At 45.6% G+C, this 19,785-nt stretch overlaps 1 protein-coding gene across 4 annotated transcripts in view; it reads right to left on the bottom strand.

Moving 5' to 3' along the window:
- GOLGA4 (golgin A4) overlaps positions 1-19,785 on the bottom strand; it is a 717,645-nt gene that overhangs the window by 555,971 nt on the left and 141,889 nt on the right. For 3 of the 4 annotated variants that reach the window (XM_078688272.1, XM_078688270.1, XM_078688269.1), the window contains exon 3: positions 17,960-18,058. The exons of the other annotated variant lie outside the window; for it this stretch is intronic. In XM_078688272.1, coding sequence (XP_078544398.1) covers positions 17,960-18,058 — 99 coding nt within the window. The remainder of the gene's footprint in view (positions 1-17,959; positions 18,059-19,785) is intronic. 4 annotated transcript variants of the gene reach the window in all.

Consider the following 19,785-nt stretch of genomic DNA (forward strand, 5'->3'; position numbering starts at 1 on the left):
GTATTCTTTACTTTGAATCAGCTTTTGATGCAGTTTTCACAGTTTTACTTTAGTCCTTATGTGCTGTTTTTCACTGGGGGATGTTTGTCTTTGTGGGAGTATATTGTGTATGTGACAGTAAGCGTCAGCACAGTGTCTACGATGTCCTCTTTAAAATGAAAAACTTACCCTCAGTAACGCTCTTTCTAGTTAATATTCTATCTAATTGCAGATTCCTCATCTTCAGAATATTGCACATGTGCCACACTGGTACCCGACATTTTCACAGCAGTGCTCCCTTGAGCCAGTAGTTGGCATCATGCAGATCTGAGTTGGCCTCGGTTCACCCCAGAAGTGGCAGAGCAGAGCCGCAAATAAGTGTCGTCCCTTGCTTGACACTATCCGCGCCCTCGGACGTGGAGCACAAACAATTCCAGGTAGCCAAGTGCAGATCTCTAAGTTGGGACATCCTTAGAGGCTAAAAAGAAGGCTCCTCCACAGAAAAGCGAGCAGGTAAGGCAGTGAAGAATCTGCAGTTATTCACCAGAAAGAGCGTTACCGAAGGTAAGTAACTGGTTCTTCTGACGAATACTTCTAACCGCACATTACTCATCTTTAGAATAAATACCAAGGCTGTGACTTCCAAAGGTGGAGGGTCTGTAGATGGTGCTGTTTTAAATAAGTAGATGTAGACAGCAGGACACTTCTTTGTAGTTATAAGTTAGGTTTATTGAGTTACAGCAGAGCAACACAACTCGCCAGCTGACCAGACCTTCAACTGTCAAGTGTGGAACCTCCAAGTACAACATAGAATCTAGACAGGCATTCTGGGAGGCTAGTAGGTAGGAGCATAGAGGAAAGTGTGATGACAGCAGGTAGCCATGTTGGAAGGAGAACTAGTTTACTACACATCCTCCTCCTTTATCTAGAAATGTATTACACACCATCCTCCTCCTTTATAATAGAGAGAAAAATAAAGATAGAGAAGGCAAACAAACGTTAAGGGGCAAAGAGTGTTGAGAGTGAAATGTGAAGTGAGGCACATCACACAAAAACAACTAATAGGTATCACCACCACCGATTCCCCTTAAACTGATAAAACAGGAAAAACAGTCCACTTTCTCCTATCTGTCCTTGACCAGCAAAAAAAAAAAAGAGAGACAATTCGCTTTCTTCAACCTGTTTTACACTCGGCGTTGAAGATAAAAATTCAACTGAAGATAGAATTTGAACTATAAGTCCTGGTCTGGTTCTGGATCCCTCTAACAAATTCTTGAACTCTTTCTTAAGTATTGGATCCTTTGCTCTGGTTGAGGGCATCAGAATTAGATTTTGTTTTTGGACTCTAAGTTCAAGAAAATATTTTCCTGGATTTCCTTACAATTTCTGATACTGGACAATTTATCTCAGTACTGGGGCACAGAGACCCCGTTGCAGGAACTTCTTCTTGGTTCTGGGAACATTTGTACCCTTCTAGTTTACAGACCAGGTTAAGAGCTCCCTCACCAGCTTCCATATGTGAAACGTTAGACCTTGTTCTGGACCTTATGACCCACTTCTGGTAGCCATACCAGTCATGGGCTCTGTGCTCTCTCGGAAAACCTTTGTCCAATCCTTGTCCACACTTGGACGACCACAGTCCATTCATAGTAGTGGGTCTTGGACGAACGCTGTCCACTCCTTGTTCAAGAATGACCTTTGTCCCTTCTTGGACGACCTGTGTCCACTCTTAGTACTGGGTCGATGGGACCTTAGTCCTCAGTTGGTACTGGGAGCTGTGTGTTCGAATGATTTCAGGGCCTTTGCCACCTTCAGGTTCTGGGACCAACAACTCCAACTTATTTCTCTGAAGCGGGCTCGCTTTCACTTAATTGGACTCTTTGCCCTCTCACTGGGCTCTCTGTGTAAAACCGGAACTAGTTGTGGGATGCTTGTCCCTGTTCATAGTGCTCTGACCCACTTCTGGGCTCTTGTTCTGTTGTTCTATGTGCTTAAGTACTGCCTTAGTGCTTCAGTAGTCTATGTGCTTCGACCTCTCTGGCAAACAATTGTTTTTATACCATCAACAAGTGCGATTTTTTTAAGACGGTACTTATTGACAACTTGCAGGATATCTTTCATTATGTTGTAGGAGTCGACTACAACTGGGGCAAATAATTGAAACAAGTTGCGTGTTCTCCAAGTCAGACTATTCCACTTCCAAAAATCTTTGCATCTCTTGCTCTTTGATCATGGGATGCTTCAGTACACTAAGGACTACATACAGCCTCTTCACGCTTACATTTTGTGAAATAGTTAGTTGTGACGGCACTGTCTGATTTGCCAACGCACCATCAAAGGCTTTTATGTACTCTGCAGGAATGGGGCAGGAGATTGCAGTAGAATACCGTTAAGACAGGTGCATATATTTAATGTTTTTTATACGTGACAGTTTAATTTTCCAAAAGATGTTTGACTCGTTCTTAAGCTTTCTGTTCTGATTCTATTTTTTTTTAGGATGACAGCAGGTGGCCATGTTGGAAGGAGAACTAGTTTACTACAGGTGGTCAGTCCAAAAAGTCCTGTAGCACCGAATGGACGAAATGCCCTTCCTGTTGAACCTATCTATCAAGCAGTAGTGCTTCATGAACCTATGCACTGACACTCACATTACAGCATGCCAGACATCAAGAGAAGGCCCTCCGCACGCTAACTCAGTTATAGCAGCATTGGTCCTGGAGGAAGGAGCCCTCAAGTCCTTCTGAAGGCTGCTTTTTGATCAGTGAGTATCAGATCTTATTACAGGGGACTATCCACTAAGACAAAGTCCTTTTCTGCATTATTTCTCCTTTCTTTGCCTCCAAGAACGTCTCAAAAAGCGGATACTCCACTTGATCATCCTTAGTGCAATGAATGTAAAAGCTAAAAGCTCTTGTGATTCAACCAATGGAGTCTCTACTCTCCTTTCTTGGGGTGAGGCGAAGCAAAGAACGTTGGCACGGTGATGGACAGCCCAATGTAAAAAGGAGTAATGATTTTTGCAAAAAGACAGACTTGGTCCTCAAAACCAGTTTGCCTGGAAAAAAAGGGGATGTAGGGAGGCTGAACCAAGAGCCTCAGTATCCCGATCACTTCAGCTTGTCGCAATCAGGAAGAGAATTTTGAAAGTCAGAAAATGCAACAAGAAGCTGTGTATTGGCCTGAAGGTTGATGCACATGAGGTACCTCCTGACCAAATTAACATCCCACTGAGGCACCACAAACTGTATGGGAGGAAACATGTGTTGGAAGTGATTAATAAACTGCACAGCAGGTGATTTAAACAAGGACGGTTAGTCTATAAAATGCAGAAAGGCTGGCAAATTACCTTTAATAGTGCCCATTGCAAGACCTTGAAGGCCCAAAAACAATACAAACAATAATATATCAGCATTTGGCTTTTGTGGAATATGTGTTGCGGGCTCCACAGCAGGCTACAAATTTGTCCCAGCGCCTGTCATAAATTGACTTTGTGAAGGGTCAACTGGACAGGAAGATGACATACGCACCCTCAGCTGATAGACTTAACAAAGACAATTGTCACCACTCAATCTCCATACATAAAGTGTGGAGGTTCTGGTGCAGAACCCTGCCCTGCTGCTGTGACAGAAGATGCTCTCAAAGCGGTAGCCTGATCAGAGGAGAGATGGTCATTCTCAGAAGATCTGGGTACCACACTCTCCTGGACAATCCATAGCCACAGGAATGACTTGGGCTTGATTGTTCCTGATCTTTTTCACAACTCCGTGCAGGGGAGGCAGAAAAGCATATAGGAGTACTGTGCTCCACTCTAGCCACAATGAGTCTCCTAGAGAGAGCTTGCGGAGGAACTTCAACGCATAGTAGTTTTGACACTTCACTTTTGATGGGGGTGAAAAAAATCCAGTCAGGGTTCTCCTCACTGTCAGAAGGAGTCCAGCGACACCCTTGGGAGCCAATGCTATTTGTGATCCACCAGGTACTGCTGGGTGAGCTCATCCACCCTGGTGGTCACAATCAGGCAGATGCCCTGATGCTGGAACCTTTGTTGATGGCACTTTTGGAGAGTTGACTTTGCACCTCTGTAAATAAGATTGATATGTGCTCCTCTGAAATCCACTTAGTTCTGGCCTTGGAGCTGCGGCGGGTCGGAAACTGAGGGGAATAGCCCTGTTGGATAATCTGGGGGACCCATCTGTCGGATGTGATGGATTGTCACCCTTGATAAAAATGTATGATTTTGCCTCCCACAAGGTGGTCATGTGCTGCTATGGGAAAACTAAAGCAGCATGGGGGCCAATGCCGCAGGAGAGAGGGACTGAAAAGAACACAAAAGGAATTGAGTGGCTGTTGCACTGGTAGCCTCAGAAGGATTGAAACGGATTGTCTGGCAGGGGTAGAAAGACATAAGGAATGTGTCATGGCTCTACTTTCCTTAAAGCGTTTGAGGGCAAAATCAGCCTGTTTGCCAAAAAGGCAGGATACATCAAACGGCATATCCATAAGAGATGCCCATACATCTCTAGAAAAGTCTGTGGATATCATCCAAGCAAGGCGACGCAGCACTACACTTGTACCAACTGCTCACCCTAAGCAATCGGTAGAATACAGACCCAACCAATTCACATATTTTGCTGCAATCTGACCATCTTGAACAGTTTGAGCCTAGACTCCTCAAGGACTGTCGGCAAGATCTAGTTGGCCATGTCCCAGAGGGTATAGATATAAATACATAACAAGCAGAACACAATGACCGACCTCAAGGCTAGCCTAGCTGAAGAGCACATTTGTTTCACAAAAGCCTCAATCCTTTTCGACTCTCTGCCTAGAGGGATTGTGGAGAATGCATTAGGATTCACCTTGCTGTTGGAAGCTTGGACAACCAGGCTCTCAGGAGCAGGGTGCTCCATAAGAAAATCAGGGTCCCCAGGTGCCCGTCTGTGGCGTCCAGCCACCTGCCTGTTCACTAGCGAGCAAAGGCAAGGTTTAAATTAAGTGCCCAAAAGGGTGTCAGTTAGGGCTTCACAGAATGGAATTAAGGGCTCAGATGAGGCTGGCCCAGGGTGCAAAACCTCAGTAAGGACATTTGTCTTAACTTCAACAGAAGGCAGATGTATGTCCAGGATCCCAACTGTTCATCTAATTACAATAACAAAAGAAGCACTCTCTTCAATTGGTGTTACAAATCAACCTGGTATCAGGGAACTATTAGACCCACTGGCCTCTTGTACGTCTATGTAAAAGCTGTAATCATCATATTGAGGGCTTAAATCATCCACATTATCACCACAGCCATCTCCAGCTAACTGCAAACTCTGTTCAGAATCAGTAATGGGGCCTGTGTGGACGGTTAGAAGGAATATATTATGTGAACCAGATTGTGCAGGGATCGAGTGCACTGGTGAGGAGTCCGAGCAGGACTATGGTCGGGGTCAAGATGGAATTGGCTCATGGTTGGACATACGAGTTAGAATGGGGTCCCGTTCTGGTGCAAAAGACGATGGGACTGCCGTCAATGAAAGAGACAAACGTTGGTCACGGAGCTGAAATGGAAGTCAGCAACAGACTCTGAGCAAAACCAGAGGGGGGCTCTAACAATTTAGACAGTGCAGAGGACAGATCTGCTGGCTATAACTCGACTGGAACCCCTGTGGATCTTTGGCCGGAAGGAATGTCAAAAGAAGCCAGAAGAGTGCCAAAAGTACACAGCATGGCCTCCTTAAACAGACCCCCCCCGCCCAGCTTTTCGCGATTTCACGGTTTTACCTCTAAATTAGGCAAGGAGCGCGAAGGCCGCAATTAAATGCCTGGGTGCCACAAAAGCAAACAAAAGTGTTTTTTCATGCTCAGTGGTGTATCGGCAGATTAAGCCTGTAGTCCCTCCTACAATGCGTTATGATTGATTGTTTGTCCCTGCTGCTAAGTGCTCAAGAAGCTGGGGTCTGACATGTACTGCAGGTAGATATCGGGTGTAGTTTGCTCAGGCTGCGCCAGCATGGATCTCTCACAAGGATTTTGCCTCTTCATTGTCACTTGATCCAGCCCTATTCTGGGTCTATGAATGAGGAACAACAGAGCAGAAGAGGCAAAATAGATTCACTACAGAGCCATCTCCAGGACGCAAGACTTTGCTGCAGTCACAGGAAAAAACAACTCTACCCTTGTATAGGGAAATCTGGTCCATGCCTGAATACTTTTGGACTGCATTATTCTGGTCTCTGATTAGGTTTTCCTAAGTCAGATGACAGTAAAATGTCTGGTCCCTTAGACTCTGGAAGCAATAAACCTCTGGTGGATGCGATGAATGCAATTGCAATATTACATGCTGTGTATAGCAGAAAATGAAGGCCACGTGTAACAATAACAATTAAGGGTCCGCGTTAGCCAGTCTTGCCATTTTATGCACTAATACTTTGGATTCCAGGACTTGCAGTTTCACCTTTGGGATATATGTATGGGTCTGCAAAGAAGTCTAAGAAAACATAAAAGATTAGCCGAGAATTAACACACAGCATGGAGCTGGTTGGCAGCTACAACACTGGGGCTGCCTTTTGGAAACCATGATGACCGCGAGGGCTGATCTTCCGCTAAGATCTAGTACTGCATGGAGTTCTTCGGTGGCAGCAAGAAGTGCTGTGTTGGTTCTATGGGAGGGATAAAAAACAGACTGTACCTGATCCAATAGGTCATTGATCTCTATAAACCTGGGGAACTGGTGACTGGCCTCCTTTCTCCACAATTTATGTAGTAAAAGGGAGCAAAGAAATGGAACAAAAATTGCTAAGTACTTGCTAATGCAATTTGGTTTCCTTAGAAGTAAGACCACGAAGGGTGCCCACATTCCTGAAGCACTACTGAAAAAATAAAGGAGGAATTGTGATTGCAGTAGTATCAAGTGCTTTATGTAAAACATGGGTCCATGAGGAATTAATAACACTAATAATGTGGTATTTTCAGCTGAAGGAGAAGAAAACTATCTTTAACGGCTGATGAATTAGCAGAAAAGCTATTTTTTATACACACAAAAAGGAATAGGAGGAAAGAAGAATAGATGCCGATGAGTGCAAAGCAAACAAAATGCAAAATGTGTTAAAAGTGCCCTAACCCACTAATAGTGGCATGCTTCATCATCAGGCTTGCTAACAACATCCCGCACAGACCAACGCCAGGGATGGATCATAGGCGAAGGGAGGACAGTACAAACGTAAAAGTCTAAAGGATCTTATTGTGAAGAGACTTAGTAGAACTGTGTTTAAAACTAGCTGGGAATATTCCCAACATTTTGTTCTTGGATTTCCTGGCCAGGATTAAAAATTCTCTAAAGGACTGTGATGATAGGGAAAGTTATTATCCCTGCATCCCTCCTATCTACAAAATTGTCAGTGGCAAAAGATTAAACATTTTTGTACAGAAAGGTCTTTCTGCTTATTTGTCTAATATTCTTCTTTTTATTCTTACCCTTGCCCAGCAGGATTTTGCTTTGGGTACTCTTAAGGGTTATCTTTCTGCTCTGTCTGCTTTCTTGAGGCTGCCATACTAACCATCTTTGTTCAAATCGCCTATTGCAAATAGGTTCTTAAAAGGGCTTGTACATATGTTCCCACCTATGTACGCCCTTTATCATGCCACAGCGGGATCTCAGTCTAGTTCTCACATGTGCTCCCTTTGAGCATTTACACAATTGTACCCTCTGGTTGCTTACCATCAATATAGCCTTTCTAGTGGCTATTACATCTTTCTGGAGGGTGGGTGAATTGCAGGCTTTGTCATCCAATCCTCCCTACCTTATGACATTGGTGGATAAGGTGGTGCTTCGCAACCAAGCATCATTTCTTCCGAAAGTGGTGACTCCCTTCCCTCTGGGTCAATGAGTCACGCTGCCCCCTTTTTTGCTCCGCCGCATGCTTCTAAGGAAGAGGAGCGTCTCCATTGTCTGGACCCAAAAAGAGCATAGTTGTTCTACCTTGACCGCACAAAAGAGTTCCGGGTGGACGATCAATTGTTTTTGGGTTACGTGGGAGCTAAAAAAAAAAAAGGTCAGACAATGCAGAAGCAAACTATTTCAAGTTGGGTCGTTATCTGCATTAAAATCTGCTACGCGAGGAGCCTAGCCCGCAACCATGATGGCCGCCTGAACCCTCGGCTCCGCCGACCCTCTCGTTTTTACCCCGTGTTGCGGCTCATCCTGCAAGTTATCCTGCTCCATACCCGCATTTTCGGATCCGGGAGGTGTTTCTGCTCCTGACGCTGTGCTTTCGATGTGTTCCCGGTGGGGGAAGAGAGACAGCGCCCCTGCTCCCTCCTTTGGCCCTATGGCGGCGACCGGGTCTTTCTTCCTCGGAGACGGCCGGCCATGATTGCATCGCCAGCGGCCATCGTAACTACGTCGGAGCCGCCCGGCGGGGGTGTGCTGTTTCTCTGTGCTATCCACCGCGGATATTCCGCCTGCTCCGCAACGCTTTATTCTTCAGGGGCAAGACGGCTGTGAGTGTTACAGTATCTTCTCCCCAGCTCGTACGAGAGTTTTCCAGCTTTCTCGTTGCCCAGCGCCTTGGTGTGTGCCATCTTGTGTCTCTTCCCCGACTCCAGCATTTGCCGACCCCGGGTTGCTCCTGAGTATGCGAGCGTGCCCCGTCGCTGCCTGGACTTGTTTGGGTGTCGGAATGGAGTGTGCTGCCCCTGTGCCTCTGACTTGTCATTATTGTACGGAGTTGCGACCTGATGACCGGCTGCCCGCAGGGGGGGTCGCCGGCCGGTCTTATGATCTCCTCCATATCTGTGAGGCTGGCATACAGGGTGCGGCTGCTTCCTCCTGTCCCGGGGAACTGCTGCGGATTTGCGATATTGTTGGGGCGCTGGGTGAATTGCGAGATGTTTTTCGATGTACTGCCCGAGAGCTGGAGGACCGATTGGATGCCCTTTTGTCTGCTATGCCCTCGGCTGACCACGTCTGCTCTCATGTGCGGAGCACTATGCCACATCCTGCTGCTGTTTGCCATGGATTGACTGACCGGACGTCTACGGAGGTACGAGAGCTACCGAACCCCGCTCCTGTTGTGGAATTGGATACTATGTTTGGGGAGAGCCTTGATGTTCCGGGACTTGCGAGTTGGCTGGGTGTTCGTATCCGGGCGCTGTGTCCGGCGGCGCCTCAGTGGTCTGATGATGTTTCTCGCCGCCTTCTCCTGGGACTGTACTCACTTCTTTGTTCGGCCTCTCCCGGTGGATTGTTGTTGCTGAGTGTGGGACCCTTCTGTGATGTTGTGACATGCACGGTTCCGAGTTCTTCAGACTTTGGTGGACGGTCTTCTATCCTGCAATGGTCATCCCGTCTTTCTGCTCTATTAATGACGGCCACTATCCAGCTGGACCTTGTTTGTACGTCGGACCGTAAGGGGCAAGGTTGATGAAGTTTCTCCCTGTGATTCCTGAACTTGTGTTGCTGGGACTATATCGTACACGCGGGGATCCTGTGTTTTGATTCTATGTCGGGTTGGGGGTCCGGGGATGGCGGCCGCGTTTACGTATGCTGGTTGTTTTGAGTATGTTCGTTAGGCCCTCCTCTGATACGTTACTGTTTCTCTTTTTCTTCTCTCTTATTTTTCTTCTATATTTCGGGTGCTCTTTTGGGGCGACAGGCACACTGTTAGGGGGGGGGTAGACCATAGCCTCTGCATGTGTGTAGGGTGGGGGGTTGGGGGAAGGGTTTTCTTTTGTCCGCTTTTGTTTCTATGGTACCTTATTTTTCTTTATGTTCTCACCCTTTTCTTTTCGCTTTTTCTGGGTCGGTGGGATCGTTCGGGATTAGATGGGTGACGCTAGGCGTGCTATGTGTAACTGGTGCCTATTTATCCTTTAGTGTTGTTCTTTAGCCGCCATTTTGATTAGTTCTCATTGCTTGCTCTGAATCCTTCGGGTACGCGTTGCCCACCCTTATCTTCGGTGACCTATATGTGTTCAGATCCTTCTCGATTCGTATGCTTTTCTACCACTTAATTATGTCACCTTTTAAAAATGAACCTTAACTTCTCCTGTTTCTCGGTAGCGCCCGCTTATTTGCAGTAATTTGGATCGTTTGTTATTATTGTATTCTGTGCTACTGAGTTGCGATAATTTTGTCTCATGCTCGTATATTTGTCTCGGCCGGCCGGATGGTTGTAGGCCCGTATCTGTTTATGATAATGCGCAATAAAGGTTTTAAAAAAAAAAAAAAAAAAAAAAAATCTGCTACGCCCTGGCTAGGAAGCAGCCTCCTGAAGGCATACAAGCCCATTCTGCCAAGGGGAAGGCTGTGACCAACGTGTTTTCTCGTGAAGTGCCAGTTCTGGACATCTTCCAGGCTGCAACGTGGGCTTCATTACACACGTTTGCGAAATACTACTGTCTAGACAGGCATGTCGCCTATTCGGTCCTGCAGGACTTTTTAAGTCTAGAAAACTGTCAGCAGCCCACTGTCAGGAAGTATGGCTTTGGTATCTATTCAAAGGTAAGGGATCTGCAGCAAGAAGTCTATCAGATGAACAAGTTACTGACTTTTGGTAACGCATTATCTGGTAGAGACAATATCTAGCTACAGATTCCTTACAGACCCATCCATGCCTCCCCGCTCTGCTGACTCATTTGTAGGGCTAGGATTGCTCCCTTTGCAGGGCCCTAGTTATGACATACAATAGTCGGTTCACTTCATGGCTCTGAGCTCCTGGCGTGGAAAAAGTGAGAAGGAACTGACGGTGTGCGCCTGCGTGGCACCTAGATAGGTGACCGCGATGTCATGACCGATGCCAACGAGCTTGTCAACGTCCCACAGAGCCGGACAGAGCCACCCGACGGCACGCAGGGGTACTGCTCATCCAAAAAGCTTCCGGATTCAGTCGGATGCCTGGGAAATTCAAAGGTAAGTAATCTGCAGCTAGAAGTATCTATCAGATTAAGCTTAACATATTCTCAGTAATCTAGGATGGGGAATGACACCCTGGTGGCAGAAGTTTGGGCGACACATTAGACTCTGAGGTACAGGTACATAGAAGCTGATACATACATTTGGAGGATACAGTATGAGAGCTCCCCTCCCATAGGCAAATTGGCAAGGTGGCTTTAGATTGGAACACTCCCATAGGCACACTGCATGGTAGAAGATGATGGTGTTGTGCTCCTCATTCTGGAGGGCACAGTCTGTGCTTGGGGCAAACAGTAAATGTCACAGTAGTACCTGCCTCGATGAAAATGTAAACTGTCCAGTCAGTTCAACGCATGACCCACAACACCAGATCCTTCAAAGTTACACAAGTGTCAAGGTTAGGTGTGTTTCAGACATGCTGAATACCACTGCCTGTTGGGCTTTCTTGATGGCAGATGCAGACTAAATGGTATCTGTTGGAAGCCAGTGGTTTCTTTGCCACTCCATATTCCTCCAAGGAAATTGAAATGTGTTTGTGCTTTCTGTTGAGTAGCGTATTGGTTTTGAGAATTTGTGTAATCCCGATTTATTTGTTAATCTGACTCGTTGAGTTCAGCAGGATTTCTCCTTCCTGTAAAGCGAACAAATACTCTCAGAGACTTTAAACATGCCTATTTCAAAGTGGAATACTCTGCTAAAACAGTTTCCATTGATTTAAGGCTGTAAATGAATAAGTATAAGTAAAATAAAGTGGTGCAATAATGCCGCAAACTTCATTTTTGTGCTGCATAATTTGAAAATCTGTGCAGCAATGGAGGGTCTGCTTAAATGCCTCAACCCTCAGCATTGTCGTCGATGGCCCAGGGAATTTGGGGTATATCTGGACCAGTCGCAGAATATGCTCCTTAATTTGTTGACCGGAAGCAAGTTCGATTGGCACTTTAATGCACTTGCGGCAGAATATGCTCCTTCATTTGTTGACCGGAAGCAAGTTCGATTGGCACTTTAATGCACTTGCGGCAGAATATGCTCCTTCATTTGTTGATCGGAAGCAAGTTCGATGGGCACTTTAATGCCCTTGCGGCTTTTCTTTAGACAGAGAATGGCGGGATGGATTTGAGTCATAATTCGACTTCTTGTGAAGGACATCTGTTCTACTTGTTCAGAAAGTGTCCTTTTTTTAGTCACGAAGCACACATACATACTTTCCATTAGTTTTAAAATGTTACCATTTTGAATAATTTATAATTTCAAGTACATCTTACTATTTGGAAAATATGCATGTGATTTACAATAGATAAAATAACCTTTCAATTGTATTTTTAAATTTCTATTTGTGATAATACATTATTGTTCTTTTATATAGAGCGCAAACATTCGGAAGGTTTCTGTGGGGTATTAATAGAAACCTCAGGGATCTCTGCATGAGTTTATATATCAAAATGGACACTGTAAATAATATGTTACAGGCATATAAAATATAAATTGCAACGTTTTTACCTGAGTTGTTACTTCAAATGAGGTGTGATGAGGTTGTGACAGCCCTTCCCACGATGAAGTCACCTTGACTATGATAAATATTCCCTCATCTGTTTTATTAGGACTTCTTCCCTCCTTTCAGGGTTCAAAGAAGGATGTCCAGCGCTGATGGTTAGCGCTATACAAAAGTAATAAGAGGATAATTCAAGCTCCTTGAATCTCAGGGTGTTCATCTATTCCTGAATCTTTTATATGGACTATTAGTCTGGTTGGCTGGGCATACCGCAGGACACGCTAGACATCTCACCTTGAAGAATCTGCTCATATGACCCGAGCCCTGTGCTAGCCACCTCTGTGGCGTGTTCGAAGGCATATAAAACAAGCATTGCCACAGCCAAAAGGTCTCACCTTTGGGACCTTATAAGTGTTTAGCCTTGCAACAGTTGATGTTGTTGCACCAAGGATATTGTGCTGCATAACTAAATACTTATAAGGTCCCAAAAGCGAGACCTTTTTGCTATTCCAATGCTTGTCTCTCTTACTCTGGGCCAAACTCTAATGGTGGAAAAGCCCTGTTCTACAATGGATTGAGGTGGGACGCGCCCTTCCTTCACATAGTGCCATGATTTCAGCCCACTGCGCTTCATCATCCACCACTCAATGAGCTATAATACAGCTTTTTTTTCTGGGTGTGGCCTGGGGACTCCAGATGTGCATAGGGGGTATCTGGGATGTCTGGCTTGCAGGATGCCCAGCATGGTGGTAAGTGGGTGCATTAACTGGGGCTAGTGGGTGTTAAGTTTCCTTCCTGCACTGCGTTGGGTCGATGTGAAAAGTCTGTGTAACATGTTCACTTGTTGCTGGGCGTGGGTGCATGACGTCACATGAAACACAGCGTAGGACGTGAAGTGTCTGAAGAAACATGATGCGACTGTGGAGGAGGGAGGGGAGAGGCAGCAAACAGTGGAAGAGGCGGAGTAATTCAAGGGAGTGAAGGATGAGGGAAAAGAAACAACAAGGGGGAAAGGAAATGAAAAGGTGTCCAGGGATGGCAAGAGAGTGGAGGGGCTGAGCGGGGGATAGGGTGGGTGGGGAGCGGGCAGCTCAAGAGAAAGTCGAGCGAAAAGAAAGACCGATCGAAAAATGGACAGAGAGGAGTGAAGGGAAGTAGTACCCGAGAGAGGGAAGAGCAGGAAGAACATGAAATGAAGCACTGCCGGAGAGAGAGAGAAAAAGAGTGGGGGAGGAACTAGGCAACAAGCAGAGAGCTCGACAGAGAAGTGAGGAGAGAACCTACTCAACAGAGAAACAAGTTGAACACACCCGTTGTGATCGTGGTGCAGTGCACACTCACTGCACACTGAAGGACTAGCAGCAGTGGGCATTGCACACTTACCGCAGTCGTAGAAAGCACTGTCTTCATCAGGGCTTAGGACTGCGTCCGTGACTATGCTGTCATAGGGCAGGAAACGGCTGCTCATGAAAGGTAAGCAGATGGAACGGAGGAAGTCGAGAGGAAAACGGAGAGCGTGAGGCAGAAGACGAGAGAAACAGGAGAAGAGGAAAGAGAAACATGAAGATTACTCGCAGCGGAGGTCTCAGCTTGGTCATCTGCTAGCCCGTGAGTGGTGCACGCTATAAGGAAAAACAAGCCAAAGCACGGAGCCTAGTGTGTAACCTGACACACACGGAATGCAGCTTGCGTTCTGCGTGCCACTGCTCACGCCAGCAAGGCAAAAGCTGTGGGAGTGAATATTTGTTAAAAAGGTGGGACATGCACCCGCGTTTAGCCATTGGCAGGCAACAAAAACAAAATTACAGAGGCAACAGCCAACCAAATGAGTGGGGGGTAGGGGGGGGGGGGGGAGTCTGGGCCACACTGAAAAGTTTAGATTGATTACATGAAGCCTCCCATAGAGCAGCGCTTGCGTGCTGCGCTAGGCTCGACCTAAAAACGAATAGCAGTTGTCTCCTCGACCCTAGCTCCTCAAAGTTCAAGGAGAAAGTAGAAAAATTCATTTATTGTTAATTACTCGGATAGGCCAAGCATAAATGCACTTTCATGTATCTTCGGTCTCGAGCATGTTACCAGAATGGGAATGTAGACAAATGCTGCACTTGAAATAGAGAGTGGAAGACACTCAACCTCACAGTACACTTCTACATTATGTAAATTGGGGGGCGCTCAGAATGCAGTCAAGTTTATCAGATTCACACAGGGGAAAACAGAAAGATATACACAAAGCAGGGCAGTATGACTATCTGGAGCCATGCTCTTGGCTTTCCATTCCAGCAGCCATCTATCCCTGTCACACCGACCTGGTCTTGCACCAAGGTAGGGGACTCAGTCATCTAACTTGTAAATAATCCATTTCCATGCAACAACAATGCCTTTTCTCCACACAGAAGTAAAATACCTGAGGGGAAACGGCTCACTGGGGTATCTTCAGGTTCTCATCCTTCATAGCCATCAGCCACTTCAGTTTTATGTGATCCCATCTGGCTGCAAGCTGTGTTCCAAACAAGTGGTCCTGAGGGGGCACACCATGAAATTGCATGCTTTCAATGGAGTAATCTGCAACTGATAAAGGTCACCAGTTGTTCCTTTCCTTTCTTGTTGAGCGGCCTAAAACCAGCCATTACTCATTTGTCCGACGCATCCGTCTGGACAGTCTTGAAAGTTGACCATAGTCAGGCGCTTTCAGAACGGGGCATGAGAAACTGAGGCCTTCGCATCATTTAAGGCCTTCAGAAGCTCTTCAGTCCAGAGGTTTTTTGTGGCTACTTTCTGAAAGTCAGGATTGTCAAAGGGGCCACTGTGTATTCCCATAGCTTCCTATAAAGGTCCAAAAATGCCTGTTGAAGTCTAAGAAGATTCTCACCTGGATCTGAATAGTGGGATCATCCCAGAAAAACAATACGTGGACTTTCACCTCCATGGGTCAAATCTTTGAGTCTGGCACTTGCTTGTCTTGAAGGTTAGTCTGGCTTTTAAATTCAAATCAGCCCTGGCTCCATTTGCTCCTTGTGGTCCTCACATGACCTGAAATAAGCGCCACAAAACACTTCCGGGCTAGATAACGTATAATTGACAAGGCCCTGAAAGGTGGCAAGAGCATGAATTAGTACAAAGAACATAACCTTATACTGAAAGAGGCACACAGAGTGGAGAACAATGTATTCTCCTAGGTATTGGGTGTCAAGACGATCTCCCAGTAGCCAGTGGTCGCAACAAAAGTATTCATGTACTTTGATGCATCCAAACTTATCAACCAGCTATTCAGCTCAAGGTGGTGGAGGAAGGCCATCTAGTTTTGTGACAGTATATAAGTGAAAGTTCGTTGACCCTTGCTTGGGTACCAGTAATTCAGATCTAACCTCTAGTCAATTACACACAAGTCCAGCACCCTGAGCAACTCTGCCTTGATGCATTTATGGACTGTTTCTGCCATCCGGTATGTCTTGCTATTTAACAGACCTATTATCCCAATGTCTATGATCAACAGAGGTGGGTGTTAAGCGTGGGAATAGAAGGAAGAGGTGAGCAAGGTAGTCCAATATGTCTTTATGCCTGACCTGCTGTGCAGTGGTTCAATTAGAGGCACGCTTACCTCCTGCTAACAATCATTCTTTCTATTATCCTTACAGCGTGGCAGGGTGAGGCTTGCAGTCCTTCTCAGCCTCTTCAGTGAGGTCAGCTAGTCTACAGCCCCTCCGGACTTAGTGTTTAAATCTCCTTACGTTGTGGCTCCCTTGTCGCAACTAGGTCAACTAGGTTGCTGGCATCAGAAATCCATTGGACAACATTATAGGGGCATAACATTTGTCTTCCAGAGCTCAAGGGGCAAATACACTTCATATGTCACACTTCCGGACCCTATAGGTAGCCAGAAAGTGTAGCCTTTCGGGCGTACCAACACTTTATCAGTGCTTTACCAGCCTGAAAGTTGGCCCATGCTTTTTGCATGAGAAGAACAGAATAGTAATAGGGGGAATTATTTAAAGTCTCAGTCACTGATAATCGCTTGGGTAGTTGTCCAGTTCAAAAATGTTCGCCCACTGTACTCCAGAGACCAGATATGTGCAAGCTAGCCTTGGTCATGCTCCAAAAGAAAGAGTCCAGCCTGAACTGCCAAGCCAGGTCCCCTCTGAACAGGAACACAAGCAACTCCAGCCAGACCAGGTCTCATGAGCGAGATATAGTTTGAGTCTTGTGTCCGTCATATTATGGAGCCTGGACGGAAGTAAAATGCGAATGACAATCTAACAGACCACGCTAAGCAAAGATTTTTAGTAAATGTATATTATGTAAGAATTTTTGGGAAAATCAATAGTCTAGCTAACAGCTAAAGATGTCTCAGGGGGCATATCTACAAGGTGAAGAGCCTTGCCTCTGGGGGATGGGGGAAAGGAATGGAAGAGAGGAAGGATTGAAGCAGGCATCCGACACAGACCGGTTTAAGAGGACTGATGAAAGTACACGGGAGCAAACGTGGACGCCAAAAAAAGAAGTGAGACAATCACTCGAAATGGGTACACACAAAGTTCAAAGATGCTGCAGGTAAAAGGCGGTTACCATGAAAGAGATAGCAGAGAGCCAGAGCACAAAAGCGATTAGACAAAGGAGGTGGGGCATTGGGGGAGGGGGAGGAGGTCCAAAGAGAACAAAAAGCACACAAAGATACAGAGTAAGATCACTGTGTGAAAACAAAGAGCCGAAAAGGAGAGATCAAACCAAAGGGTGCCATGCCATCCGAACAAACAGACAGACAGAAAAATCAACATTTTACACTTAATAAAAAAAAAAAAAATCACCGATACTTATAACAGCAGTAAACATGTATGCGTAACAGCACCCAGAAGTTCAGCACCCTTCCTATGTCCTGGGTTTAAACTAAACACAGGACACTCACTACTTCGAGATCCTAAGTATGGGCCGGTCTACTTTTTCCCGATGCTTCCCGGGTCTATCCGCTAGAGGGCAGCCTGCTCAAGAGTGTGCGGCTCAAGGCGGCCATGAGTGTGTCCATCATGACAGCGCAACTTGGGTTTCCCTTGATTTCGCTAAATTGTACGGACGACTTATTTTCAAACAGTCCTAAACCCGGGATGCCGTGGGCTACAACTGCAACTTTAATTACATTATTGTGCAGATGCTCAATTGAAACACAGACGAACATTCTAAAACTAGTGCGTTAAAGAAATTATAACCCCTGCTTGCAACGTTCATGGTGCAGTTTACAGCTCCTGGGCACTGGCTAACAAACACGTGATTAATCCATGTGCTGCAAAGACTCGGAGGGGCGCGGGGCGCCTCCGCAATAATGAATAACAGACACAAGCATGTTAATATTTTTGTTAAAAGGTCAGTGCATACAGACAGCACGTCACGTCAGCCATGATCTAGGCGGGCACAGCAGAGCTAATCTTAGTACGGGTTAAAGGTCAAGGGAGGCGAGAAGAGGGGGATGCACAGCAGACCTTTGTGAAACTAGAAGCCAGAAGCAGCAGTGCTAGTTTGCGGCCTAGAATTACTGTGGTCCCACAGCTCCAGGCATTGCTGCGGGGGTAGGCGGGGGTTGCGGGGGGCGGGCGGGCGGGACTCACCGCGCTGCCAGTCTGTGGTTTAGGCCGCTTGGGATCCTCCACGGCAAAGATAGTGTACTCCGAGAGGAGAGCGGGCTCTGCTATCATCCCGGCCAGCAGCTGTGGCATTCGAGGCAGTGGCAAGGAGACGGAAATAAAACAGCAATGAGGGGAGACACACACAGCGCTGTTAAAATAGAACTATCCAAGTCCAGCAGAAAGCAGCACACAGCAGACCAGAAACAACGCTACGTGTCACCTTCTACATGTGCTAGACTAGAGGAAAGAAAATGCAGGCAACAAACATGAACGCGTAAAATCATTTAAGACATTTTTAAGATCCTTCGATCACCATACACGACACGGCAATAGTGTGAGTGATGAAAAATAAAAATAACGGCACAGGAAATTGTTTTCCTTTTCCTCTATAGCGTGACAGTGTTATTCAATATTTGTATCCCTTTCGATCAACCAGATTTACCCACTTTGCTTGTTTTGATACCATAATCAAGGGACATGGCATAGCCACCACGTGTGCAAAACTTTGCCCTGACACTTTGACGAACATCATTTTACATTTTCGACATGTACATCAGTATAGGTCTAGCAGGTACAGACTGGCCACCCCAATTGGCTCAAGGGCTAGCCCTTGCTGAACGAATCACACATCAGTGTATTCACGTATGGCTTAAAAACGACTTACATTAAATATCTCATCCCATTAAAACAGTAACAGCGACTCCAAATCACTTACAGGGGTGTTTAGTGTAGATTTCCCACATTAAACATATTTTTAAAGTTAAAACTCAATTACTTTTCTTCACTTCTTATTAACTCACGTGAGACTAACTTTAAAATGGAACATAACGTGAGTGGATGGTGTTTTGGAAGCCACAACACTTTGAAATATGTTATCCAAGTAAGTCCCACCCTTTCACAAGGAAACCAACCCCTTGGTAGAGCACTCTATAACGATACTAGCAAGAAGTAAAGGTAACATAAGTAGTAATAGAAGGTCATTAACAATTCACATTACAATTAATAGTGTTCCTGTGTTACATAAAGTACTTACAGTGTTGAAACTGTACTAAAAGCAACAAATTCTCTCCAGGAGCTACGCAAAGTCTCAGTGCTAAACTCATTATTACCTCTATATAATTCTTCCACGTCCCAGGTTTATTAACAAACTGAGACCCACATCTAAGACAAGAATTTGCTACTATTTTCTTTTCTGATGCTTGTCCCACCCACACTGCAAGGGGATACAAAATAGGCCACAAACCTTACTGAATTTTCTTATTTCCATCAGAAGATGGGTGCTTGCTGGAGGGCTATGACAAGTCCTAATAACTCACGTTGTCCCCCTGCCAGGCTCGGTGTGATTTACAAGTACGATGTAGGACATTGTGTAAAGTGCTGCTGCGTCAAGAATCATGAAGTTCAAGAAATAAACAAACCCTTAATAAATCCTTCTTAAGCTGTGCTGTCAGATTCTGGAACCCACAACTGCCTGAGATGAGATTGGCCCCAGATCTGTTAAACTTTAGGGAGCTAAAAAGTCAAGTCTACAGAAAATACCTCACCAAGGAAGCAAGCATAACCGTGCCCATAGACTGAAAATGTCACTCGTCAAATGACAGTCACCATATTATGTACTATTATGCCTGCTCACGATGACCTCAGTTACTGCATGACACCTTAAACCTTTAAATAGCATACACCCAAATCATCCTTTATTTGTGAAAATGTAGGCCATTAGTTGTTAACTACAATTTGTTACACAAAACCCTTTCATATCTTGGTCTCAAAAGTGTGGCACGGTCTATTTTTAGTGCTTCTAAGCCAAT

The sequence above is a fragment of the Lissotriton helveticus genome, chromosome 4_1, assembly GCF_964261635.1.
Source record: "Lissotriton helveticus chromosome 4_1, aLisHel1.1, whole genome shotgun sequence".
NCBI classification, from domain to species: Eukaryota; Metazoa; Chordata; class Amphibia; order Caudata; family Salamandridae; genus Lissotriton; species Lissotriton helveticus.